The 15,937-nt window shown below is 41.0% G+C and overlaps 1 protein-coding gene across 2 annotated transcripts; it reads left to right on the top strand.

Annotated features, from left to right (window-relative positions):
- Positions 1-113: 113 nt before the first annotated feature.
- On the top strand, positions 114-15,933 carry erap1a (endoplasmic reticulum aminopeptidase 1a). 2 transcript variants are annotated; one of them, XM_076303083.1, is made up of 18 exons: positions 114-1,086; positions 1,267-1,405; positions 1,553-1,687; positions 1,928-2,048; positions 2,137-2,291; positions 2,450-2,563; positions 6,074-6,205; positions 8,109-8,240; positions 8,599-8,685; positions 9,814-9,974; positions 10,168-10,247; positions 10,639-10,822; positions 11,259-11,415; positions 12,222-12,406; positions 12,734-12,895; positions 13,214-13,354; positions 13,873-13,954; positions 14,759-15,933. In XM_076303083.1, exons 1-18 carry the CDS (start codon positions 614-616, stop codon positions 14,909-14,911), a joined length of 2,793 nt encoding a protein of 930 aa, XP_076159198.1. In that variant the 5' UTR covers positions 114-613; the 3' UTR covers positions 14,912-15,933. The 2 variants fall into 2 exon arrangements, with proteins under 2 accessions (XP_076159198.1, XP_076159199.1); XM_076303084.1 differs by having other exon boundaries at positions 116-1,086; positions 9,817-9,974.
- The last annotated feature ends 4 nt before the right edge of the window (positions 15,934-15,937 follow it).

Raw genomic sequence — 15,937 nt, 5'->3', positions numbered from 1 at the left:
ACAAGTCCCTCCTACATTTTTTTTGTAAGTAGTCTGGTCTTTACGCCATCAGAGTGCGACCATGACATCTGGTGGCTAGTTAATGTACAGAAACGAACTGAAAAGGCTACAATGTATCAACGTATCCCATTCCAAACAAACAATCCATTCTGATGGCATTGATTTGCCTTCGTTTCTTTTCTTTACAGTTCAACCGGAGAACTAACAAATTTAGGTCGTGAAAACATGATGACCTCACTGTGCCCTACCCTATAAATCTACCGTTGCTTATTTTTTCTTTCACTTTCTGTTTCTCTCGTGAGTCGTGCGACTATCGACAAGAAATTGTCCGGAATAAACTTTTCTCACGTAAAGGCCTAAACTCATGGGATACACTGTGGCTTTGTTCGCTAGAATATGCCAATCTATAGCCAAAAATACGTTACTCTTGCTTTATCAACCGTCTCTGCTATAGCATGAACTCCTTCTCCGTACAGGCTATCGGTGTCTTGCTGGTAGGCTATTCATTAGGCTACTTCAGATAACCGAAGAAGCATTGTTGCACTGTTCTGTATGCGTAATCTGGTTGACCAAGTACAGACAGAGAACTGCAGTGAATCTATTTCTTCTAAACATGTTAGGCCTACGTCTCTGTTTGATATTGTGCTGTGCACTCATACCTGTTGCAGGTCGAGTCCACTCAGCTAAAGAAGAACCACTGGCCAGCAAACCGCCCTTTCCATGGAACAAAATGCGGTTACCAGAAACCGTTAAACCGCTACATTACGACCTCTTTATTCACCCAAATCTTACGTATCTTAACTTTACGGGAATTGTTCAGATACAAATAGACGTGCAAGAGGAAACCCGCACCATTATTCTTCACAGTAAAGACCTCCACATCATCAGAGCAACTTTCCTGTCACCAGGTCACCAACGAAATCTTAATGTTTTAGACTTCCCAGCTTTCGAGCAAATTGCAGTTGTATCTGATGACTTAATCAGTAGGGGAGTGCATGTTCTCAGTATAGAATTCTCAGCTAATCTCTCTGAGAGTTTTCATGGATTTTATAAAGGATCATATAAGACTAAGGATGGAGAGACAAGGTAAGTAATACTCATAATAATGATACATATCCCACAAACAAAAGCTGAAACTCAATAGCCCACCAAGAATATTATCCACTTGTATCTGCACCCTCAAGGTTTTTTATACTGCAGAGGTTTCAATGGAAGACTTTGCCTTTTGTAGATGTAACAAAATGAGCACTCAGTTGTCTGTTTCAGGGTTATGGCATCAACGCAGTTTGAGCCCACTCATGCCCGCCAAGCCTTCCCATGCTTTGATGAGCCTGCCTTCAAAGCAAACTTCACCATATGTGTACGCAGAGAACCCAGGCACATTGTTGTGTCCAACATGCCCAAGGTAGGCCCACATTATCCAACATCATGTAAGTAACAGTGCTGCTTACACATTATTAAATTACTTTAAATTAATTACTTGCTGTATATTAAGGGGTTTTCCTTCTGGGTTAAGAGACACATGGGTCACTTTGTGGGGTTTTTTTTCCAGCTGAAGACTGTGGAGCAGCCAAGAGGTCTCTTGGATGATTACTTTGACACCAGCGTTAAAATGAGCACCTACCTGGTGGCCTACATCGTATGTGATTTCCTCTCTATTCGAAAGACCACTCAGCATGGAGTTGAGGTTTGCAAGCTGTCTTTTTTTGTATCTTCTAATTATCACGGTTATGTGGCAAAGTGAATTTGAAGTCATGTACATAAATGTACATGTACGTAAATGTATACCAATATTACGTACATGTACATTTATGTACTTGACCTCAGTCATGTTCAACTACCAAATAATATGTGAAGCAATGCATGTTAGAGTTTAACTGATCGACATGACTGAATGCTTCTAAAGTTCTATTTTTCTTATTTTCAGATCTCAGTGTATGCTGTTCCTGACAAAATCGGCCAGGCAGAGTATGCTTTAGATACTGCTGTGAAGCTCCTTGACTTTTATGATGATTACTTCAATATCCCGTATCCTCTTCCCAAACAAGGTATGAGTGAAAGTCATTGTTGCTAGATTAGCTTACATCACACTTGGACGTTCAAAATCATACTGAGCACTGATAATTATGATTGCAGATCTAGCAGCAATCCCAGACTTCCAGTCCGGTGCCATGGAAAACTGGGGTCTGACAACGTACAGGGAGTCAGGGCTCCTTTTTGATCCAGAGAAATCATCACCTTCAGATAAAATGGGAATAACAAAAGTCATTGCCCATGAATTGGCCCATCAGGTAAGCACACCTATATTATTATGAAATGTAAAATATAATTGTATTATAATTGTTTAAAAAGACACACTTTTACCTTGTGTTTTTAAATGCACAACGATCTTGAAATTAGACTGGTTGTATTGTTAATTCTGTCATGAATTCTGTCACCTCCCGTTTAGTGGTTTGGCAACTTGGTGACTATGCAGTGGTGGAATGACCTGTGGCTGAATGAGGGCTTTGCCAAGTTTATGGAGTTTATGTCAGTTGACATAACCCACCCAGAGCTGCAAGTGGTATGAAGTAGCCTTTGATGTTGATGTTGAACTTCTGAATGTACAAGGAATCAGTGCTCCGTTTAACAGTAGTATTGCCCTCACACCAAAGACCCATCCCCTTTCTCCATAAGGGTATAATAAACACTGTATATTTTCATGCAAATCTCAGGCTAGTTAGGCTACTTCTGGCTAGTCACTCTAGAGATCTCCTCAGCCAACATGCTATGATGCAATGAACACTAAAAAGACACAAAAAAAATTCAAAAATTGAAAAGAATCTACACAATCTTGTCTCTGCAAAACAAACACGGTTGAGAGTAGTTATAAAGTCCTAAAACACAGAGCTACAGTTCTGGGTACAGTTGTTGGTACCCTTACAGTTTATTGAAATAATGCTGAAAAATTATTTAATTCAAAGCAATTTTCTCAAGTTAGCTGCATAACTTTTGTATGACATAGAGTAAAGCAAAGAACATTTGAAAAGAGATCATCTGTCATTTATCTTACAAAGATTCTAAATTCAAAAATGGCCTGGCCATATACTTTATGTTGATGCCCCTAAAAAAAAGATGATGAATTATTCGATTATAGTGATGTTTAAAACCGTTTTAGCCTAAATTAGTATTACAGATATATTTGATCTTTCAGTCAATCAGCTTGTTTACATTGAGAAAAGTAGTCACTCTGCAGTTTTTTTTTTTATCATTGTGTGCACCTAAATGAACATGGACCAGAGAAATGAAAAGAAAGAGTTGCCTGAGAAGATCAGAAAGAAAATTAAATTATAGGCAATAATGTTCTGGTAACTACAGTTGCACATTATATTAACAAGTTTAAGCTGCATGGGACTGCAGCCAACCAAGTCATATCAGCTGTCTATGTTTTCACAGACGAAAAAATGAACGTGTCCAAGAAAAGAATACCATACCTATTTTGTAAAAATGGAGTTTGGTGCTGCTTTCTGCATCTGAATTCCGGATGCCTTGAATTTGTGCAGGGCTCAGTATGAAATCTCTATAATCGACTATAAGGCATCCTGGAGTGAAACATACAGCCCAGTGTCAAAAAGCTCTCAGTGACAGGTCATCCAAGAGAACAATGACCCAAAACACACAGCTAAAAGTACCAAGCACTAGACGCCTTTTATTGGGGCATGTGCCCCAATATTGAACTGCTGTGCCCCAATAAATAAGTTAAAGTTGTAACTAGCTGCTGTTGCCTCTTTGGCAGCATTATTATTATTAATATTATTATGACCGCCGCGCAGCGAAGCGGCGGTCATATAGGTTTAGTCAGATTTTTTTTTCTCTCTTTTTTTTTTTTTTTTTTCGCATGCCCAAATTTCCGCCAATGATTCCCAGGACACTGAAAGACCGGGGTACACGAAACTTGGTGGGCATGTAACCCCATATGGATAGCATGGAACCATCGTTTTTCGTTTTGATCTGTAGCCCCCCCACTGAACTGGATCCCCCGAAAGGAGGGTAGGGCAGACACAGTTTTCTGTGAATATCTCGAAAACCGTAGGGTTTAGGAGGACCTTTTTTTTTTTGTATGTTGATCTCAAGGGGCCATGTCAACCCATTCCATAACCACTCATTTCATGTATAGCGCCACCTAGTTAAACACAAAAAAGTAAAAATGAGGTGTTGTAATCGCAGGTATCTGTGACCTAACATAGTCAAAACGGCACGCAATTGGAAGTGTAGGATCATTATGACACCCTCTGTATGCACGCCAAGTTTCGTGGAATTCCGTTCATGGGGGGCCACACAATAAATTAATTTATGTTACTATACACCAACTGGCCTGTAGGTGGCCGGAGACAGTTTTCTGTGAATATCTCGAGAACCGTAGGGCCTAGGAGGTCCACCTTTTTTATGTATGTTGGTCTTAAGGGGGCATGTCAACCCATCCCATTACCACTTATTTCATGTATAGCGCCACCTAGTTAAAAATTAAAAAGCACAAAATTTGGTGTTTTCTTACTCTTGGAACCGTCATTTTTCGTTTTGATCTGTAGCCCCCCCGCTGGACTGGACCCTCCGAAAGGAGGGTAGGGCAGACACAGTTCTCTGTGAATATCTTGAGAACTGTAGGGCCTAGGATGACCATTTTTTCCGTATGTTTGCCTCCAGGGGTCATGTTAACCCATTTCATGTGCACACATGTGCACAAACAGATACACACATACACACACACATACCTTTACAGTAATCATACGTATGACACATACTCACACAGTAGACATATGTACGCTTGCATGCACAGGCACATACACAGGCACACACACAAGCACGCACACACACACACACACACACACACACACACCCACACACATAACATAAACATAACACAAACAATCAAGAATTTCTCAGAATTATGAACAGGCAAAAAGATGGAGGTGGGGTTGTATAAAATGAATTTTACATGTGAAATCTATGAACTAATCATGTTTTGGTACTTGTTGTCTAGCATATACCAGTGAGAATTGAGTGTGGATAATGCAATTTAGTGAGACAGTTAGAATCATATAGGCCTTTCAGCGTGATTTCTTTTTTGTGGAAAAAATGTGCTGGACTGGGCGGCGGTCATATTTTGTACCGCTCTGCGGTACATCTAGTTATCATCATCATCATTAGATTGGACTGTACCCTAGTAGAGTTTTAGTCTAGTGACAGCCCTGGAACAAACAGTAGACTATTCTGAAGTGGCCAGGCCAGACCTAAGTTCTATTGAACATCTCTGGAAAGAGCTAAAGTATGCAGTCTGCAGAAGGCACCCTTCAAACTGGAAGCTGGAGCAGTTTGTTCTGGAAGAGTAGGTAAAACTACTTGTTGACAGATGCAGAAGTGTTATTCAAAGCTATAGTACAGAAATTGTTTCTTGGAAGTGATTACCTCTAAAGGTCACGCAACGCTTGTGGCACCATCAGTTTTTGTATCAATGGCATTTTGATTTGTTTTATTATTCAAAATATTCTGTTGAACGAAGAGTCTAAATTAAAGTCAAGCAAGGGTAGAATACCACAATTTGAGCCATGTCTGTATATTTATGGATAATACAGATGTTTCCAACTAAACTACAACGTCTGTGTATAATTTTTAAAGCACTTAAATTTGCTTTTTGAAAGCTCATGTCGGCTTGTTACTGTAGCATGGCCACCTCTGGGAAAGCCTCTCCAGTGTAAGGGGAAACGTATCATGTCAACACCTCTTTACTGACTGTGTTATGTAACATCCTGATTTTCACAACCTATACATTTAGTCAAATTAGAGAAGAGGGTCCTCTTCACTGTTCATACATTTAATTATACTGTACACACTGTTCCTTATGGTCTATGGTCACTCTATTTGATCACTATTTGAAGAAGTTTTATAAGGGCACAGAACAATAACTTGGGAAGTTCCCAGAATTCATTGTCCATTGTTTGACCAAAGCCAATGTAATGTAGGCTCTGTGTTTGACATTTTCTATCACTAGTTGTCCATTTCAAAGATTTTCACACGTTTATTTTGCTCTGATTAGAACGACAACTTTCTGGGGAAGTGCTTCCAGGCCATGGAGGTGGATGCCCTGAGCTCCTCTCACCCCATCTCCACCCCTGTGGAGAACCCAGCCGAGATCAGAGAGATGTTCGATGACGTCTCCTACAGAAAGGTATGAATACACAAACATGGCACTCCCCAAAAAACCCCTAATAAGAGCAAGTTCAGCAAATAATCCCTGTGCTTTTCTTGTCCAGCTTATTTTAATAACAACAAGAACATTTACATAGCGCTTTATCGAGGCACCCGAAGCGCTTTACGGTTCAGTGGGAACCTCACTTAAGTAAACTTAAGTCAAGTTTATCTGTGCCCTCAGGCCATCCTTAAAAATATTTTTGTTTGCAGTAACCCGACCGACCCTGTCAATTTAGAACCGACCCAAATATTTATTTTTTTCCCCTTTTAGTCCGACCGACTTGCCGGTTGTAAACTTGCGTTAATACCGACCGATTGTTTTTTTACTCTAAACAACCAATACAAATGCAATAAAATAATATTTCTTTTAGTAGGCCCAAGTATTGTGAATATAAATTGCCTACATGCAAACGTGGCTCACTTAAATAAAACCCTGTGGCGTCTTCTCTACACCATTGGTTTTACGCATGTCACACTATGGCCTACGCTTCGTTTCATTCACACAAACTGATAACGCTTTTACTTGGCACGAAGTTCTGGAAGAACTGTGGCCAGATCTTTTCTCATCCCTTCTCCCCCTAGTCTAACGGTGACCGTGTCGGAGTATTGAAATTGGTTGTGGTCTATTCAGCATTTCTCAAAATATGGGTCCGCAACATGGAGACTGCTGGTCCGCGGAGTCGTGGAGTGAAATTAGGCCCGGTGCTTCATCTGATAATTTGCTGCGCAGTTGATCAAGAAACCGCGGATCGACGAAAAAAGAAAACAAACGTTTCTGCTATCGATGTCATTAAACATGGAGCCCTACAATTAAGTGGTGGTATGAGCATTCATTCAATGCGCGTCTGCGCGAGAGAAACTGAAACTAATCGATAACGTTGGTATCAAAGCTCCGCTTCAACCTGTTGGAAGGCTATTTATTTAACGAAACTTAATAGAACGACGTTGTTTTTTGGAACTTCCTTAGAAACAGAGCAGAGACTGTATAATACACTGTATAGCATTGAGTATTGTATAGTCAAATTTCAATATAACGTGGCCAAGAGCTATTGTAGCCTTCTTTCTGGGTACATGTAGATGAGCCCTATGACCCCAAAGTCTGCCATGACCGGGCCTCAGCTCAAAGAAGTTTGAGAAAGGCTGGTCTATATAACCTGCATCAGAATGAGGTTTGCAATGGTGCGCCTGAAGGCACGGGTTGAAGACCCAGTCAGTTACGTCACGATATGCACATTTGTGTAAATTCATTCTTACATAATCACCATGACCAAAATTGTACTTTTTTTTTTACTTTGAATCTTGGAAAAAAAAATATTGACCTACCTACCGACCCATTTTTTTTTTTTTTTGGCTGTTACTGCAAACAAAACTATTTTTAAGGATGGCCTCAGCGCCAGGACTTCTATCACAAAAACATTATTGCAGATTTTTCTTCCAGCATGCTGATTCTCTGCTGTCCCTTCGTGAGGCCACAGTGAATGTATTCTCACTGACATCAAGCCTTTGGAAATGATATTTAAAAACTGGAAGGGGGTTTTCCCCACAAAACAATGACGTTAGGTTCCGCTTTAGCATTTCACTTTGTTCAGGATTTTAATTTATTGTGTACCACTGGTCACACACAAACACCTTATGTTTCTTCCCCTTTTTCATTTTAGTTTCTGTACACTAGCATGACTCTACATTATGCTGATACAAGATTATGTAACTGTTTTCAAATTTGGTTGAAAATAAAGTGAGGTTCACAGTCTATATTATTAAAATAGGCTATATGATGGCTAATATCAGCTATGTTTTTCACTTTAAATGAAACATAAAGACATGTTATGTAAGCATGAACCCGCCCTGTTGATAACTGTTTCCTACTTCCTTCTGTTCAGGGTGCATGTGTTTTGAACATGCTCAGGGACTTCCTGACTCCTGAGGGGTTTAAGATTGGCATCATCCGATACCTGAGGCGACACAGTTATCAGAACACAGTCAATGCCCACCTCTGGGAAAGCCTCTCCAGCGTAAGGGGAAATGTATAGATCATGTCAACACCTCTTTACTGACTGTTATGTAACATCCTGATTTTCACAACCCTTACATTTATTCAAATCAAGAGAAGAGGGTCCTCTTCACTGTTCATACATTTAATTATACTGTACACACTGTTCCTTATGGTCTATTAAAGTAGAAAGTAATGCAGATTAATTTAGTGACTTTAGGTATTAGGTATAGTGTTTTGTTATCAAAAGGCAGTAATGTGCTAGAGGACCGTATTTCATTTTGATATTTTGGTATAAGGAAGGACATTTTTATTTGCATGTATTTGTTACCCCATTTCATTGGCCTCTGACATCTTTGTGTTGATTGTTGTTATTTCAGGTCTGTCATTCTGATGATGCAGATCAGGGAAGAATGAAATTGGATGGATTTTGTGGTGGAGGCAAGAAGGGCGGAACAGAGCACTCTGTAAGTCGTCTTCACAATCACAAGTGTTTGGACAGATGATTACAGTTACTGGTTGTGTCTAGAATGGGAGAACAGAAATGATTCATGGAGAACAAGCTGGACTTGACAGTACTACTCACAAAACCTTTGTCAATACATACGCACTACTCACAAAACTCTTTTTTAATACATACGATGCACTCACAAAACCTTTTCAATACGCAGTACTTGCATTTTATTTTAGGGGATCCTTGTTCCAGTATATCTACATAATGAAGTACAGTGTAACAACCCATGTAACAATATGTAATATCACATGCTTATGTTGTCCATACATAATGTATTTTTGTGTACCTACAGATCATTAGTACAAGTGTAATAAGAAGTGCTTGTTGGTATACTTTACCAAAGTGGCCTCTCTCTTTGGGGATGGAAAAAAAGTGGCTATGGGGTGAAGTTTGGGACTCTTGACATCCAAACATTTAAGCGTAACCCAACAGGTGGCCATTCAGAGATTTCAAACAAACGAGGGAACAACATGTCACAATGCAAAAATGCTGTGAAACCAAGAGTGAAACCGGAGTTTTCCCACATCTGCTCTTTGGTCAGAGTTTTCAGAAATAATTGTTTTCAGTGATGACCTATGCGCTTTTCCTACGTCTAAACAGGGCCTTAGATGCCGTCTGTCTAGCTTCTAGCAACAGCGTTTTAGTTGCAAACAAAATCAAGCAAAGCGTGCTCAGATGACGCACTGTTGCTCATCATCGTACAAAGCCCGCCCAGGCAATTTCATTGGTCCGAACAGCTCTGGTTCGGGTATAGTGCTTCTCAATGGAAAAGTTCCACACTGAACTTCCCGACCTGAAATGCTTCCAGGCTAAGTTCCTACAGTAGACTGTTGCAAGAGTGGAGAGTTGCTTCACCAGTTTTTGATAAAGTAACAAGATGAATATCAGATATCAAAATGAGCATAAGGGCTAGGCTGGGACTGAATCACAGATAGATAGAGATAGATAGATAGATAGATAGATAGATAGATACTTTATTGATCCCCAAGGGAAAATTCAAGAATTTGAAAGATTTCAAGTGAGGAGCCATGGATCAACTGCTAATCACACACATCTAAATCAGAACAGCACACTCTTTTAACAGAAATGGTTCATGCAAGATGAGGTGGATGTGAAAGCCATCATGGACACATGGACCCTGCAGGAGGGATTTCCCATGATTACTGTGGAGGTCAAAGGTCGAGAAGTCAGACTGAGTCAGCAAAGGTATCTGAAAGGGGAAGATCCTGATAAGACGTCAAGGTAATGTTTGTGAACATTTAAACAAGCTGTGGTTATTATATAGAGGTCATTTCTCATGAATATAAATATATCCTTTGTAGTTTATGGGGGTATTGAAGTTATTTTATATTGTTATTAAGAAGTGTGTGAGGTTTGTGTAATTACAAGAATATTAAAATACAACCCCTTTCTTTACTGTTCTCATCCCCTGTAGTTTCCTTTGGCAAGTTCCGCTTACTTACATCACCAGTCACTCCAGCACTGTACAAAGGTTCCTGCTGAAGACCAAAAGAGGTACAGTACAGTGTCTTGTGTGAGCATGGCCAGCACAGAGAGGTTGAGCTTTATTTTGAAATCCCAAATATATTAAACTTTTATTGTCTGGCCCGCAGACATGTTCATTGTCATTATGGGCTCCATCTAAACCTGCATTTTATCCATTTCAAGCTTCAACAGTTTCTGATGATAAAACCAAATGCCACAATTTGAGCTTTAGACTAAAACGGTAATTTACTTTGGGACAAGCTTAAAGCTAAAGGTAGAGCATATTATTAGAGAGAAAATCCAATTTTCTGTTGGATCTTTCCTCATATCATTCTCTATTTGAAGTTCCCTCAAAGTTCAAGTTCAAAGTTTTCATGGAATCCACCATGAAGGAATTTGTGGCCTCACATTTTTCCTGCAGATGTGTTATACCTGCCAGAGGAGGTGGAGTGGATCAAGTTCAACGTGGACATGAGAGGATATTACATCGTCCATTACGAGGCGGGGGGATGGGACGCTCTGATCAGGCTTCTGCAGCGTAACCACACGGCCCTCAGCAGCAACGACAGAGCCAGCCTCATCAACAACATCTTCCAGCTGGTCAGGTGAGAGCAAGAACATTCAAACTGGTCTAACCACCATTTCCCACAGCCATTAACTTTATAGAATTCAAACTAAGCAATTGACAACTTGGTATGTAACACCCTGGGGACAATACATAGGCATGTACTGTTGTGCTATGTAAATGTGTATGGTAAATGGTCCCAGCCGTGCCGCAACTGGCTGGGGCACCTGCACCGTACGTCGATGACCCGGGTTCGATTCCTGACCCGCGGTCTTTTCTTTATTGTGTGTTTATTCCTTCATGTTACCTTTCTCTTTTTATTTATCCAAAGGTTTACTGTATTTATGATTATTTCTCTGCTGTGCCTTACTGGTCGCTTTTATTTTTCATGTCTTTTTCTATGCACTATGTATTGCAAATTTGCACAACAAGGCACTAAATAAAGTAAATCACATTGGATTGATTGATTGATGTAGCATAGGTAAGGTGCCACTGGACAAAGCTCTGGAGCTGACCCTGTACCTGAGCCAGGAGCAGGAGGTCATGCCCGTGACACAGGGCTTCAGTGAGCTTGTCCCACTCTACAAGCTCATGGAGAAACGGGACATGGATCAGCTGGAGAACACCATGAAGGTCTCCGCATGTTTGATCCTACAAATGTTATTACATTTGCTGCTGGTTACATTTGCATGCACCACTTTAGCTAGCCACGTTTACATGGACACTTCTATTCCGATTAGAAACGGAATAACGGCTCAATCGGAATAAAAATTGTCATATAAACACCTCATTCGGAATGAAAATTCCTGATCCAAACAGAATTTTAATCAGAATGAAAGAGGTGGTGTAGTCCGCTCCTATTCCGAATGAACACACATGTGTACTGTCATTTGGATTGACTGCTGTATCTTCTCAAGGAAAAGTAGGCAACAACGGCTATTCTGATCAAAGATTCTAAAGCGCTTGAGAGCACCTGATCAGAATAGAACGTACCCCATGTAAACAGACGGCAAGAATTTTTCAATCGGAATAGTTTAATCGGAATGACATAAAAACTGTCCATGTAAACATTAGGTTATTATTATTAGATTTCATTAAGCTGTAGACTTTCATAGCTATTCGGTTTAAAAGCCAGAACCTTGTGTATTTATAGTTTTAGAGTACTGTGTCAGATATTCTTTAACACATAGTATGGTCTGGTTTTAAGCCTAAAAAAAGCCTTTTTTACTAGGACAGCACTGATATAGTCATTAAGCATTCTGTGGAGCCATGCAAAGCAGAAAGTGGGCTGAATATTTTTGTGACGTGGTGTTTGTGCGATGGTCTGGCAACCCACATCTAGTGGTCTGTCAGCACCGTATGTATTGTAATGCTCACTCAAATCATTAATGTGTTCTGTACATCTTAAGTAAACATGTAAATATCTGTGTAAATGACAGGGTTACATACTGAACCTGTTCCGAGGGCTCATTGACAGACAGGACTGGAGTGATGAAGGGACCGTGTCCCAGAGGATTCTACGTAACTACCTACTGCTGTTCGCCTGTATCCGACGCCATCCGCCGGTAGTGACCAAGGCACAGCAGCTTTTCCAGCAGTGGACCGAGTCCAATGGCACCATGAGGTTGGAGCTCCGTCCTCCGCCTACAGCACACCACAACCGGTTTCCTAATAAGCCCCTAAATCATTTTGTTTCGTCATGTCTGTATTATTAATGGCACGTTTGGTTGTATTAATTTCAGTCTTGAATGCCATTGCTTCAGGGTTGTGGAGTAGTATTCATTTCAATCTCATGTGCCATAGCTTCAGGGTTGAACTGGTGTTTTATTTTTCACCAGTACAATTTAAAACAAACAAACAAACAAAAGTTCAGCTCAAGTCAACCTGACCCAGCCCAGCTTCCAGTAGCCTTGTGTGGAAAATAAATTGTGGCCATTTTTGTCTCCACCAGGTTGCCTAGCGATGTGACTTTGGTCGTGTACACAGAGGGGGCTCGCAGTGAGAGTGGCTGGGACTTCCTCCTGCAGAAGTACCTACTCTCCATGTCACCCTCAGAGAGAAGCAACATCAAAGCTGCCCTCGCCTACAGCCCTGTGGTCGACAAGCTCCAGTGGTGGGTTTTGCACCGCAAAATGCAAACACAAATGTACCTGTGGACTTGCCCTGCTGTATTGTTCATCACTGCAGAAGCTTGAAAAAATATTCAATAAGTTTTCATTTCACTTCCATTTTAAAACCAAGGGTTAGGATTAAAGTGACTGTTAAAACTCTGCACACTGCTCAACACTATTTGACTTCTCACTATTTGACCTATTTGAGTTTTTTGATAATGGGTTTGTATGTGCTTATATGGAACATGATTAGCATGTGCTAACACAAAGGCCCTAGTGTTTTATCCTGAGGGCGAGGCTCATCTGTATGATGTGTTCAGGATGCTGGAGAAGAGTCTGGAGGGAGAAGTCCTAAAGACACAAGACCTGACCTCCCTGCTCGTAACCGTCAGTAGAAACCCCAAAGGATTCAAACTCGCCTGGAACTTCACAAGGGCTCACTGGTACAAGCTGGTTAGCAAGTGAGTATACCGGTGTTTATATTTCTGGTTTTATGGTAACATTGGTTTTCATTTAAAATGTATAGTTGGGGAAAGCTAAACCAGTCCTTTTAGGCAAGTCCCTCCACTCGGCGGCCATATTGTAACGCTTTTTTGGACACTTATCGGGCATCTATTTCGTGCAGAACTGCGAGTGCGCAAGGCTTCACGAATGACGACACACCAACCTCGTTCCAGCTGCGAGATCACAACACGGGATTGGCACGATGTATTCACAACATACCACATGATTGGCACGATGTATTCACAACACACCACATGATTGGCACGTTGTATTCACATGTCAATTTTGGCGGCGGAAGGGCCTGAATGTGTGTAGACGACTGCCATGTTTGCGTTACGAACTAACCCCATACATTTCTATGGGAGATTTTTTGAGTGCTGTGTCTCTGGCTAAACTCCTTTGTCTACTAATAAGAAGGCAATGAGGTGCAATCAGTTTGATGCATCTTCATGGTGTTTCTGTCTGTCTCGTTCAGGTTTGATTTGGGTTCTTCAGCCATTTCACGCATGGTGGTTGGCGTGACAGATCAGTACTCTACACAGGAGATGCTGGAGGAGGTATGTGTCCCTAGTGTGAGCAAGAAAATGCCTTTCAGCCTTTTCAAATGAACAGCTTGACAGTGTATGTCATCATCTGGTTCAAAGGGGCATACTCCTGCTTGTATAGTTCCGGTAGCATTTTGGACTTTGGTTGGCTGCTTTTGTCCTTATGTTGCATGCACCAATACATTTGAATTGGACAGGCAGGTGGCAAAGGTCAAACACTGACCAGCATTCATAATAATTTGCCTTTGAGATGTAGATGTCTACATAGCTGCTCTGAATAGTTTCCTCTTAGCACACCATGCCCATAGTCTCTCAGTTTATGGGTTTGGTGTTACAAAGTTGACTTAAGTCAATTATATGGATGTGTCTAGAGTTAAACTGACACTCATTCATTCATGGATCTTTTTGACTCGTATGTAGTCCGCCCACAGAGACATAACAGATAATCTATTAAAGGAGAATTCCGGTGTGATATTGACCTAAAGTGTGTTGAAACATGATACCGAGTGTGAACGTACTGTATGTCTCGGCTTGTCCCCTGCACTCAGAAATCTGGCGCTAGTTAGCCGATGCTACCAACAGTTTTTCGATGGAGGTGCCTCGACCATCGGCCTAGCCACACCGGAATTCTCCTTTAAGATTTAACCTCAGTATGTAAAATTGTTGTTGAGCCCAAACCTTAACCATAAATTGTAGCTTACAGTGTGTCAACAGACACTTCTTTCTATTGGGATTTTTACATTTAACAAGGTGTGGGAACCATCTTCTTTCCTCTTTGTTACACGTAATCTTGACTTTTCTTTTACCTATGCACAGGTGCGCAAGTTCTTTGGGTCACTACCTACTGAGGCAGGTTCCGAGCTGCGTTCGATCCAACGGGCCCTGGAGACCATCGAGGAGAACATTCGCTGGACGGATCGGAACCTTCCTTTGCTAAAAACGTGGCTGGACAGCAGACACGGCATTTAAGCATGTCTGGTTAGGCTGTTTAAAAACATTATGGAAGCCAGATAACCAGACCGGAAACCAAAGATTCTAGAACAGAGCTCTGTTCTAGAATCTTTGCCGGAAACTATTTGTCAGTGTGCCTCGCAAAGAGATCAATCAATCAATCTTTAGGTTATCATCCAGCAGTTCATTAACAAATAGAGCAAAGATTCTATAGTTAACTTTGATTGATCTCTCCTGTACTGTTGGGCCAGTGGAGAGGCAGAGACAGCCGTGTAAAGAGATGATTGTGGCAAGGCCTGAAGTCAATAACATCATCCATAAAGAGCACATGTACGTAGACCATCCTTCCTCATCGTTGGCTTTTTTCTCCTTCAGCATATCTGTCCTACTCCTCTCTCTCTCTCTCTCTCATTTATCTTGGTTCCAGTGCACTTGGCTGTCACCTCTCTCATTTCTCTGCATTCCCGTATTGTTGCCTCACCCCATATGACCCCACTTCCCTCATATGAAACATGCAGACCCCACATTGCCACACACAGCAGACCCAAAGATTCTATAGTTAGCTTTATCAACCGTCTCTGAATAGAGGCACTCATCCCCAGCTACAGTATAGCTGAGGGATCTGGCATAGTTGGATAAAGCACTGGACACAACAGAGGGTGACATCTCCACTGGTAGTCTGAGGCTACTGTGTGGGATGCGACCCACACAAGGTGTATTCTTATGAAGGTATTCTTCACATAGCTTGAAGAACAAACTGAGTAGGGGAGAGGGGCACACCTTTTTTTGGTAGAAGGAGGACCCTCTGACAGATATTGTGATTTGATTTGCAGTAGATTTTTCTTCTTTGAGAGATCTACTAGTTGTGCAACCCTAGCCTACAGCCATTTTAGTTTTGATATAGTGCCCCTGTTTTGAGAAATTGTGAAGAATTAGTTTTACAGGTGTAAATTGTTTTAAATTAAGTTGTAACTTAACATGTAAATACTGTGTACAATTGACAATTGAGCTTGTCAATAAAAAAACACTGTTGATCACAAGGCC

Source organism: Alosa pseudoharengus, unplaced genomic scaffold (assembly GCF_046254945.1).
Source record: "Alosa pseudoharengus isolate Yale_2024_CS ecotype anadromous, Long Island Sound unplaced genomic scaffold, YU_APseudo_1.1 YU_APseudo_1.1_scf_24, whole genome shotgun sequence".
Lineage (NCBI taxonomy): Eukaryota > Metazoa > Chordata > Actinopteri > Clupeiformes > Clupeidae > Alosa > Alosa pseudoharengus.
This window is presented reverse-complemented; position numbering and strand designations above follow the sequence as displayed.

Coding starts and splice junctions, on each gene's coding strand:
- erap1a (XM_076303083.1), top strand. CDS start 614: ATGTTAGGCCTACGTCTCTGTTTGATATTGTGCTGTGCACTCATACCT. Junction 2,564..6,073: donor CCCACCCAGAGCTGCAAGTG/GTATGAAGTAGC, acceptor TGCTCTGATTAG/AACGACAACTTTCTGGGGAA. Junction 8,686..9,813: donor AGGGCGGAACAGAGCACTCT/GTAAGTCGTCTT, acceptor ACACTCTTTTAA/CAGAAATGGTTCATGCAAGA.